The sequence below is a fragment of the Octodon degus genome, unplaced genomic scaffold (assembly GCF_000260255.1).
Source record: "Octodon degus isolate 3935 unplaced genomic scaffold, OctDeg1.0 scaffold00250, whole genome shotgun sequence".
NCBI lineage: Eukaryota > Metazoa > Chordata > Mammalia > Rodentia > Octodontidae > Octodon > Octodon degus.
This window is the reverse complement of record NW_004524826.1, coordinates 1213921-1225735: the sequence shown is the minus strand read 5'-3', so window position 1 is coordinate 1225735 and position 11815 is coordinate 1213921. Positions and strand designations below refer to the sequence as shown.

General features: G+C 46.5%; 1 protein-coding gene and 2 non-coding genes across 3 annotated transcripts in view; 1 reads left to right on the top strand and 2 right to left on the bottom strand.

Annotated features, from left to right (window-relative positions):
* The window catches only part of Mpzl1 (myelin protein zero like 1), a gene marked incomplete at its 5' end in the record, with an annotated part of 69213 nt that extends 67657 nt beyond the window's left edge, over window positions 1–1556 (bottom strand). Inside the window, one exon of the mRNA XM_023706322.1 lies at window positions 1467–1556. Coding sequence (XP_023562090.1) covers window positions 1467–1556 — 90 coding nt within the window. The remainder of the gene's footprint in view (window positions 1–1466) is intronic.
* An 8979-nt stretch (window positions 1557–10535) lies between these two features.
* Trnap-agg lies at window positions 10536–10607 on the top strand. Its single transcript has one exon. It is a non-coding gene; the product is annotated as a tRNA-Pro (tRNA).
* A 466-nt stretch (window positions 10608–11073) lies between these two features.
* Window positions 11074–11145, bottom strand: Trnap-cgg. Its single transcript has one exon. It is a non-coding gene; the product is annotated as a tRNA-Pro (tRNA).
* Between the last annotated feature and the right edge of the window lie 670 nt (window positions 11146–11815).

Sequence of the window (11815 nt, the reverse complement as noted above, 5' to 3'; positions counted from 1 at the left end):
AAAAAAAAAATTAAAAAAAAAAAAAGATCTCTGCAGAAAAAAAAAGATGTCTGCAGAATAGCTAGCTGTCTGGATCAAACTTTTTTGGCTACACTTGGGAGGCTGAGGCAGGAGGCCTGCTTGAGCCCAAGCAGTTGAAGTCTTCAAGTGGAATAAATGTTCCCCGGTTCTGCTATGGTTAGTAGCAAGTTTAAGACCACCCTCACTGTTCTGTCCTCCCCACAGCGTCTCATTTCAAATTCTCCCCCGCCTACAAAAGATGTCAGATAAATCTTAGGCTGCTTTCTATGTGTTTCCTCAAAACACATACATCAACCAACAACTGAAAAACACACTCTTCACCTTTTCTTTTGGGGAATGAGACAATTAGACATAAGACAGCAGATGGTGTCTTAGGTACACAAAGTACCTCTGCAGCCTATGGGGACTTTCCTGGCTCCACTATTCAGCCTCGGAGTCACTGGCTAAAGGGACGGGTGGTTATCCTACCTAACGTCCCCTGCCTTCCCTGGTCCCAAACACTTGCCATGAGAAAGAAGGACTTTTCTGTGAAAAAAAACTACTGAGTGAACTCTGACATTCAGATCCTTCGAAGCAACTTAAGTTTTACCAAAAAAAAAAAAAAAAGTACATAAATATTGTAGTTTCTGGGCCGTCGGCCCTCTTTATAACCATTACTTAACCAAGAACTGAGACAGCAATAAATAACTCTGGACAACACAGAAAAAGCCCTGCGGCCAGACACCACCTCTGAGGTCCATAAAACGATTCCTGACTCCCGTAATTTTAATTGAGCCAGAAGTCTTCTCTAAACTTGAGTCAGAATATTTCGTTTAAGCAAAATCTTGCTTTAAAAATACTCTGTATGTTGTCTAATTAGCCATGAAATCATGACTTTGACCAAATTCTTTTAAGACAGGTCTTCTCACGGGTTCCCCCGGTTCTCCACAATTTAGACAGAAGTAATGTAAATTTCTTCTGCGAGCCCTACAGACCAGGGATAAGACAAACGAGAGATTTCTGGCTTCTCCAGACTTAAAGAACGGAGACGGGCATTGTTTACAGACTCGGCAAGGCAGAACAAAACTCTGGCTCGAAACAAGGAAACAAACCAACAAAGGCCCCGCAACAGGAAAACCTGCGACCTCCCCCCCCCCCCCCCCGCCTCCCCGAAGCAGAGAACGCCAGATCCCGGTTCCTGCCCCGCGCGCGACCAGGGCCTGCCTGGGCCACTGCGGGACCCCACGACCTGGGCAGGCAGGGTCCCCGGGAGCCCCGGGAGGCGCGGGCGGGGGCGCCGTTTCCCCGCACCGGGGGTCGCGGGAGGATGAGGCGTCTGCGCGCCCCGCGGGGCAGGGAGCTCCCGCCCAGCGCAGGTCAGGCCCCTCCGCCACCTCTATCCAGCCAGGCGACCCCGAACACTGCGACCCCCGCGACCCCGCGACCCCGGGTCTGGTTTCACTCACAGAGCCCGAGCGCTGTCGCCAGCACTGGCCACAGCCAATGCCTGCTGTCGGAGGGTGCAACCACCGTCTTGGCTCTGGCGGGCGCGCCCATCATCCCGCTACGCTAGGTCTCTGCGTGGTGGGGCCCCGCACTCCACCGAGCTTTTCGCGGCCCCACCGCCTCGCAGCGGCCCCGCCCCGCCCCAGCACCCGCTTATTGGCCCCCTGGCGCCTTCTGCAGGGCTCTATTGGGCGAGCCGGCTGTCCATCAGCTCCTCCCATGGGCAGGGCCAGCGCTCTGGCTGGGGGCAACCGCAGAGTCCACGCCTACCTGCGTGGCTAGCGGTTTAGCAGCCCTTGCGTTGGTCTCCCTGCTCCCGCCTCAGGCCAAAAAAAAAAAAAAAAAAAGGGATTTACTTGGCTAAAAAATAACAGTGAAAAGTGGGTGGGCAGACTTCTGATTCAGTAGTCCGGCTGCAACCTGCATCCCCTTCCCAGTTCCCGAGGTCTGTCCTTTTACCTGGGCTCCATATGTTGCAACTTGAAACATCTGCCAATTTTAAAAATGTTTTATATTAGTTGTATAGTATAATTTTGCAACATATAATAATTGCATTCATCTTGGGGAACTGGTACATAGATACTGCATTTGATTATTTTTACTTCCCTTTGAGAAATCTAGTTACTTTTTAAGAAAGTATGAATATGTATGTATATAGATGAGATACCTAACAATTACATTCATCTTAAGGAATATTTTCTTTTATAATTTTAATTTTTATAAGCACATATTTACAGTACATAATGATTATATTCTGTGGAGAGTTGGTACCTGTACTGAACACATCTTAATTCCCTTTCCCTTTCTCTTTCGTTGTAGGAAATTGGTACATATACAATCCATTTTAATAATTTTTTCTCCCCCTTAAGAAATCTGCCAATTGTTTTTATTAGCAGTATAGATTTATGATACAGGTATTTACATTCATCTTATGGGACGTAGACATACAGCATTTGATCACTTTTACTTCCTTCTGAGAAATGTACTAGGGTAAAAAGAAGTCTCCATCTTGCCTTAACTTTTTAAGTGGAGTCCCTTCCTCTTTATCTTTATTGTCCTTTGTTTGTGGTTTGGTTTTCTTAGGATAGGGTCTCACTGTGATGTTTGGTTCAGGCTGACTTTGAACTCACTTTATAGTCCCGACTGGCTAGACAGAGCTCTCATGGATCTTTCTGCCTCAGCCTCCAAAGCTTGAGGACTACAGATGACTGAGAGCCCTTTCTTTTTTGGCAGACTTCCAGGACAGGGAAGGTATCTTAGTAGTTACTCTTCTCTCATTGCTGTGACAAATACCTGACACATAAAATGAAGTAAGGATAGGTTTATTTATCTCATAGTTACTGGAGGTTTCAGTCCATTCTCAGCTGTCTCCAAGGCAGAGTGTCACATGGCAGAGAGCAACCTTTCCTGGCAGCAGCAGTGAGCAGAAAGCAAAGGGAGTGGCAGCAGTTCAGGCAGCTGGCTTCTCTCCCCACCTTACGTTGTAATGCAAGTTGCCTGCCCCAGGGCAGGTGCAGCATCCACACCCACAATAATCAATCACAAACTCCACAAGCCACCTCATGACTGCATGAGGCTTTTGGGGGACAACTAGACACAAACATTCCGCCCCCGGACTCCCAAAGACTCATGCACATCCTTTCATGCAAAAGGGATTTTAGTCCATCTCTGAGTTGCCAAACTCCTAATAGTTTCAGCATTGCTGAAAAGTCCAAGTCCCAAGTGCCTTGCAAGATCAAAATCAAACTCCTGGCTGTAAGCCCCTGTACAAATGAAAAGTTAAACACTTCCAACATTCAGTGGAAGATAAACATCATTTGAAAATTTATAAACAACAGAGGAATGCAAAGCATTGGAACCAACATAAGCCCAAAATCCAGCAGGGCAAACATTAAGTCCTATAGCTCCATGTGGAACATCCAAAGTAATATGTGGATGTAACTTTTCATTTGTACAGGGGATCACAGCTAGGATTTTGATTTTGATTTTGGAAGACACTTGGGACTTGGACTTTTCAGCAATGCTGAAACTGTTAGGAGTTTGACAACTCAGAGATGGACTAAAATTCCTTGCTCCAAGTGGAACATTCAAAGCAAATTGTGAGCTCCATGTGGCGCTGCTCCTATGGCACTCTTAGTGGTAGCTCCCATGGCTTCTCTCTTAGGCCAGCTTTGCTCCCTCTTTGTAATTTCCCTTAGATGATCCATGTTCCTGATTTTTCCAAACTTCTGGGGCTTCCACTGAATAGGCTTCTCACTCACAGCCTCACACACTGCCCTCTCAGGGACACACTGCCTGGCCTCCCAGGCCTTGTGAAATCTAGGTGGAAGCCTTCTTAACCTCAGAACTCCTACATTCTATAAGCACCTAAAACCAATACCACATGAATGATGCCAAGGTCTGCTGGCAGCTGGAGTAGTAGCCAGGCTTCCTTCTCTCCTAGCTGTAGGAGTCAAGTGCCTGGACCACTGAGCACTCTGATCCTGATTCCAAGGATTAAATTCTCTATGCCTGCACCATTCTGGAACCTGGTGTGGATTCTGCCTCCCTTCTGGAACTTTTTCCCCAAGTCAAAGTCCCTGACCTTTGCAATTCTGAGGCTGCAGAGGGTGGAGACCTGCTGTCTCTTGTGATACCCTCAGCCATTGTGTTAGTTGATACATTGTGTCAACTTGGCTGAATCAGCTCGGATAGCATGGGGGCCTAGCCCTGCAGGTGGGCAGGGCCCAGGAACTGAGAAAGGCAGGAAGCCACCCTGCCTGGTTTCCTGCTGCACCACCCCGCTCCCGTGGAAAAGTCTCAGTCTTTGGAGGAGCTTGATCTCCACACCCGTACCACTTTGGAGGAGCTCCGGATCTTCACTGTGGAGCACCGGCTGGTCTTCGCAGTCAGTGCAGAAGGAAGAGAGAGGCTTGCTGGACAGCTGCTGCTCCTCCTCTGCTCTTCATTGTTTTCTGTCTTATGAACTGCTGTTGTTTGTCTTGGAGCCAGCGGAATATGGACTGAACCCTCCAGTAACTGTGAGCTAAATAAACCTTTCCTTCTTTCATTTTGAGTGTTGGGTATTTGTCCCAACAACGAGTAAAAAGTAACTTAAGACAGCCATCCTTTCCCCCCTCCTGTTCCTTCCCTCTTGATCCTCAGATCCTCTGAGCTCTATCTTTACGTCCACAGCTTTATTGGTGCTTCCTTTCTGGCCAAATTCACAATAGTTTAGATCATCCTGCTGGGCTCTTTGCTCTTAATTCTTGACATAAATCTGACTAAAGACCCCAACAATAGCCATGCCACTCCTCAGTATTCGACTGCTTTGAGATTTCTTTTGCCAGATTAATCAGTCTGACATGCTTAATCTCAGTTTCAGGCAAAGTCTCTGGACATGAGCAAAATGCAGAGAAACTTTCTGCCAAGCCATAACACAAATCCAACAGCCTTATTCCCCTCAGAAGCCTCCCCAGCCAGTTCTTCACAGGCAGGATTTCTATCAGCCTTCTGAGCTCTGACCAGAACCTCCCTTCCAGGACAGCTAAAGCTGTTACAGCACTTCTCTTGTAGGCGACATCTCCAACCTATCCTATCTCCTCCCATAAGACATTCCCAGAAGCTTGTAATCCACATGGTCAGGTTTAGCCATAACAATAATCCCACTTCTCTGGTACCAAATTGTCTCAGTTACTCTTCTCTCATTGATGGGACAAAATACCCAACACCAAAAATGAAGGAAAGAAAGGTTTATTTAGCTCATAGTCAGTGGAAGTTTCAGTCCACACTCAGCTGGCTCCAAGGCAGAGGGGCACATGGCACAGAACAACCTTTCAGGGCAGTAGCAAAGAGCAGAGAGCAAAGGGAGTGGCAGCAGCTCAGGAAGCTAGCTAGCCTCTCTTCCCTCACTACATTGTAATGCAGATTACTTGGCCCTGAGCAGGTGCAGCATCCACACCCACAATAATCAATCACAAACTCCAAAAGCTGCCCAGCGATGGCATGAGGCTTTGGGAGACAAGTAGCCACAGACCATTACAGAGGGGAAGTGGAGCTCATTCTGCTGCCCAGATTGAAAAGAAATGTGCTTTCCATTGGGTTGCCATTGCACGCCAGGGTCTCTCTATAAGTATCAATAAAACCATGTGGGACTTTCCTGTCCAAGATTCTGAACTGCCTTTGCTGACCCTGCTCAACTTGTTTATTTTGGCCTCCTTCTACTTACTGGTTGCCCAACAAACTGTACTGCACCTTGTGGAAAGATTAGTGATACAGGGAGAAAAAGTGGTCTCGGGTAGGTGACATCCAGATGATACAGGGAACCTCCAAATGACATAGGGGAAAAATGATCTCCCGACCTGACCTGGATAAGTTTGTGTTCTCTAAAACCGAAGAATGAATTTTAGGAACAAACGGAGGTTATGAGCAGAATATATTTATTGAGGGAAAGAAAGCTCCTGTCTGAGAGAGGGACAGGAGGGGGGACTGAGAGGGTTGTTCCCCAGGAAGCTCTCTCTTCCAGGGACTTTTATAGTGCAAAACCATGCAGGGATAAGGTGGAGAGAATGGGAACTTGCTTAGGTAGATGTGGGGTGGGACAAAACTGTGGTCAACCAATGGGATTACAAGCACCATTGCTCAGGTAAAATTGATTAGGTCCAGTACTGAATAGGGAAGGGAGTCCCGAAGCAAGAGGGCATGAATGTAGAACAGGACCTTATCTGGTAGCCATCCGTAGTAGTTGCCTTAATGATTCTTCCTGGGTTTCTCAAGGTGATGATTGATCCCGGATGCTAATCTTTAGGGAGGTCAACATCTGTTTGATCTTTGGTCTTTAGGTGTGGCTCACAGCAGGAACATCCTTCCCTCCCACAGTTGTAAGGTGTCTCCTCTTCTGGTTTATTTCCTTTGAGGGCCTGGCCCTGTCTGACTGCCTATCATACTTCTATCTAATTTGGCTGCCTGCAACATTAGGAGGCAAGCAGCCTACAAAAAGGAAAAGTGGAGGGGTGGTGAGATGAAGAAAAAGAAGCATTCATTAGGTAGGAGGCAGACAGAATAAAGGGGAAAATAAGTTTGAGATAATTAGGAAAGGTGTGAAGGAATGCTAGGTGCAAACTCTCACATTAGCATTTTATCTAAAGCCAGGCTTTCCAGCACCTTCTCAGCACCTTTCTGGTTTAGCCTTTTACTATGGCGAACTTGCCATCAATGAGAGAAAATTTTAAAAGCACACAGAAGCACATCACCCTGTTTCTCTCTGCAGAGCCCTTCAGAAGTGCGGCTGGAATCCCCAGTGGTATCAAGGATAGAAACATGTGAACTGAACTGTACGTGCAGAACACGCACTTTGCCCTCAAGAAGAAGCACAGATAATCTGCACAAACTCGTATCATTTTCTTAAAATGCTTGAAGGACAAATAAAGAAGTAATCCAAGCCAACAGGGACACTGGTTCTCAGACACATGTGGTGTTGAAGGTTCTCTGCCAGTTGTGATGTTGCTCAACACATCCATCTACCTCTCTCCAGGATCTCACTATGTGGTCCAGGCTGGCCTTGAATTCATTAAGTAGGCTTAACTGTCCTCAAATCATGGTGATCCTCCTGCCCAGGCCTCTGCAGAGCTTGGGTTACAGATATGCACCACCATACCCAGCCCTTGAAGTAGACTTTTGAGGATGAATGAAAGTTCACAAGAAGCATGCAGCTAGATGTGGCCTATAATCCCAGTTCTGGGGAGGCTGAGGCAGGAGGATCACTGGGAGCTTGAGGCCAGCCTGGGCTACATGTATAGCAAGACTCTATCTGTCTCAAAAAATAAACACAGAAGCTTACAAAATGCTAAAAATTAAGCAGCTAGGTATGAAGGTGCACAACTGAACAGTTTAGTGAAGCCCTGACTCAAAACAAAGGACTGTGGGTGGACTGCAATAATTGTGCATGCCAGTAATTCTAGCATTCTGGGAGGCTGAGGCAAGAAGATGACAAACGCGAGCCCAGACTGACCAGCGTGGTGACTTGTCAAGGCCTTATGGTATCCAGTGAGCCTTCACTGCAGCGAAAAATGGAGAAATGGGGCTCTTGTGGGAAATGGGGGATCCAGACTGGTACTGTATGAAGCAAAATTTTATATAAAGTCTGGTAAGTGCAGGGGAAACAGAAGAAAAGCTCTGTAGTCCAGCAGAGTGAGCTGCAGGTAGGGACAGTCCAGCTTGGGCTGCCCTGCGAGATAGGTCCATACGTCCAGGGCCAACCTGTTTTGTTGATTGGCATGGGCTGGGTCAGTCAGAAATCTTAGCTTTGCTTCTGGGAAGGGGACAAAGTCAGCACACAGTATATATGAGTAGCACTTTCCTAAGGGCTACAGTAGGGCACTTTTTTTCAAGCACATGGTACACAATAAGCATGTGATGATCTTACAATCTTCAGCCACAGATAAGCACGGGACAGTCTTACAATGTGAGCCATTTGTGTTTCGCCCTGAGTTTTTTGTCTCTTTAATCCCTCCCTAAAACACCATCTCCAAAAAAGTGTGAGGAGTAGTACTGGAGAGGATGTAGCTCAGCGTGAAGGCCCTGTGCTTGACCCTCAAGACAGCAAAATAAAACAAACAAAAATAAGAAAAGCAAATTCAGAGAAACAGCGTGTGGAAGCAGGAGGTAAATCATACATGGTTTACAATTTCCCAAAAGGGAGAGAAATGAAAAGGAGAGGTGCTAGTTTTCTTGTGTAGGCCACGGTCCTGTGGGGAGCACCACCGGGAGGGAAGTGGTAGACTGAGATCTGTGTTTTAAAAAGGTGACCACTTAAAGAGACAGGATAGGAGTGAAGAGCGAGGCACTGGCAGCAGCGGGCAGAGAAGAAGCAGAATTTGAGAGCCACTTCAGAAAAAAAAAAAAAAATAGAAAACAGGACAACTGGGAGAGAAGCATAGTAGAATCAAGAGAAAAGGAGTCTCATTTCTGGACTGTCTTTGTCAAGAACTGAAATCCCAGTTGCCACATGAAAATCAGAATGCTGTGGCAGTGAGATGTTCCAGGTGACCACCAGACAGTCCAAGATGAAAGCCAGACCACTTGACCAGATGTGCCTGGAGCCAAATCCATTCCATTAACAATCCTACAGAAGAAAGTGTCTGAATGCTGGACAGTTATCTCTGGTAGAAAAAATTTTTTTTTTCTGATAGACAATTTTGAGAATCTGAAAATTAAGATTGTAGTGTCTCCTATAGACAGATATGCTTGCTTAGGGAAAACAGAGGGGGGTAACAAACTCATCTAGAGAGATGTTCGTTATTACTGAAGGATATGTCACCAGGCTTCTTTGTAGCTAGGATAAAATATTCCTGGAGATTTTGTCTCTCTGTAACAACTACATCTGCCTATCTGCTTGCTTCACAGGGACACAGTTCTAGGGAAGGATGTACCCTGGACAGGGATCACACTCTTCCTGCCAAGAAGGGGTATTTCCTACTATAAAACAGGTAATTGGAATTCTGAATTTTGTTACTGCCAGCTTCCTACATCGTGGTGATGGACGATGCAGTATCTAGTTTGTGGAGTAAAAGCTAACTACTTTTTAATCACTGAAGAGAAGAATGGGGGGCGCAGCTAAACATAGAAATCATGGTAAATCCAGGAGGACAGAGATCTTAGATTGTACAGATCGGAGCCCTGAAGTAGTTACACTGTTTTACCTAACAAGTAATATTTTGTGCCTTCCACATTTTAGGGAAAACAAAACAAAACAATTCCATAGGTGTTTAGAACACATTGTCTTTTCTCTGTAGATTTTGGTGAATATATTACCCTTGCATCTACAACTCATGGACATTTTAGAGTGTTTTCTTTCTTTCTTTCTTTCTTTCTTTCTTTCTTTCTTTCTTTCTTTCTTTCTTTCCTTCCTTCCTTCCTTCCTTCCTTCCTTCCTTAAGAATTGAAGACTCAAGTTAGAGCACTTTCAAAGAAAAAGCAGGGCGGAGATTCAACATTAGAATTCTAAAGCTACAATTTTCTGGTGTCAAATTACAGGAAGAAAGTGTCCAGCACAATTTTTGTGTAATGTTTGGTGGTCAAATGAACAGTGAACACATGAAGAAATAAATAAACATATTGGGTTTACTTCTCAGAATCACCCTATGTGTTGTTGTCTATGTGACTATTTGCTTCGGTGACAATTCAAAATCACTGTGTCAAAAGCACAAAAACTTGTATGATAGGGAATTTGGGACAAATAGCAGTCATTCAGAATTATTGAGTATAGTTTGCTAATTACGGTAAGCATTAATATGAAAGATTTAAGGATTAAAAATACAATTAAGAAAAAAAAAACAAAAACAACTATAATTAAGAAGTCATACTTTCTGTATCTAAAGCTATTGGGGCCAAATCGGGCACCAATTACACAGCTGCCAATTATACAGAATTCTATGTTGGCGTTGGTGTCGCGCCCTCCAAGAAAGCGGAGCCCTGGGAGCTGCAACCCAGGTAGACACCATCGTATACAATTGGATCTGACATGTGAAAGGATTCTTCCCCCTTGGGAATGTTCTAGCCCTCTAGGATTTACCCCGAATCAAATAGATTTTCCAGTTGGAGAGAACAAAACTTCTCAGTTCTCAAAAACACAGGGGTGAGAACTGAGAAGGCTGGAAAGGGGGGAGCTTTGAACACTAGCATAAAAAAGCATTTGGCAAGAACCGGACAACTCTGCCATTATTAGAAAATGTGGAAAAGAATGTGTAATGTGCAGAAGCCAGCGAGCGAGGCCGGAATCCATCTCGAGGACGTAGCCACATGTTCGTTGCACTTTATTTGCCGTGAACATAAAGCGAATTACCGTTTACGATCCGTGTCACTCTATAAAGGACTTAGTTTTCTTCTGTGTCATTTATTTTGAAAGAGAGAAAGCGGAGCCGAAAGACTGAACAACCATAAAGTACAAGGATCACCAAGTCCACAAACTCATTACACAAGTAACCACTTGGGGGCGCAGGACTGAGTTGCTTCACAAATCTTTAGGATTGTAGAGCAGCAAGATGCACCACGGCTCGTTGGTCTAGGGGTATGATTCTCGCTTAGGGTGCGAGAGGTCCCGGGTTCAAATCCCGGACGAGCCCTACCTTTTGCACGCTTACAAAATGAGTTCTTTAGGGCACTGCTCAATACAGGTTATAAATATTCGTTAGAGGAAACCCAAAGCATGGACAGCGTTTGAGCTTGAAGCAGTAATACTGCGAACCTCGCTGTCGGCGCCTGTGCCGGATGAAGCTCGCAAGACGCAGAGCTCCCGGCTGTACCGCTGGGATCGCCGCGCTGGCCAGACGCCTGGCGGGTACCCTGACTTTCACGACCGGGGGTGCAGCAGGCTGGGATATGTGATTTAGATAGAATTCAGCGCCCTCTGTCGTACTGAAACCACAGATTGTGTGAATTGCGCTCCCTTAACGTCTAGCTTCCAAAAGCGAAAGAGATCGTCACTGGCTCACGGGACCAGAGGCTCCATTTTAGTCTTCGAATGGGCTATACGAGAAAAATATATTGGTTTGGTTTTCAAATGGAGAAAGGGGAAAAAGTAAAAGCCCTGGGCTCGTCCGGGATTTGAACCCGGGACCTCTCGCACCCGAAGCGAGAATCATACCCCTAGACCAACGAGCCGTTCCCGGGCGGAACGCTGCCCGCGCCTCTCTTCAGCTTCACAGGGCATCTCCCGCGCTGCTCCTCGGACTCACAGCGACCCTCCTGCCTCTGCGCCCTTCGGCTGCTCCCCAGCCTCGGGATCCCGCGTCCTTTGCGCACCGCAGGGCTGGATCGCGGAGGACCGCGGACGAAGTCAAGACTAGGCTGAATTCAGCTGGGGAAAAGGGCTCCGGAGGGGGAAGCAGTCCCTTCCCGCGGTTCAGCGTGCGTGCACTCGGTCTTCACGCTCGTCGCTTTCCCTGGACCCCGTTTGAAACCTGTCACAGTCAGGCCCCTGCGCCCCCATTTCCATGGCCCCTCTCCATGTTGCAGAGGAGGAAACTGAGGCCCAAAGATGGAGGGAGAGGGCATGGCAAGGCTGGTAACAGGGGGCACATGCAAGGTCAAAATACATCGTACACATTGGACCTCCAAAATGTGAAACTAGGGGTGGATGTCGGAAAGAAAGGATTAAAGTATGCCATGCGCAGTACAAATCTGCCGAAACGAGGCCCATCCACAGGCACGAATATAAAAATGCAAAAAATAAAATAAAAAGAAAGGTTTCAGAAAACGGGCCACGTGGTGGCGACAGAGCCGGAAGTCGGGGAATCCTGGCGCAGGTCCGGGAATGGAAAAGGAGCGGTTG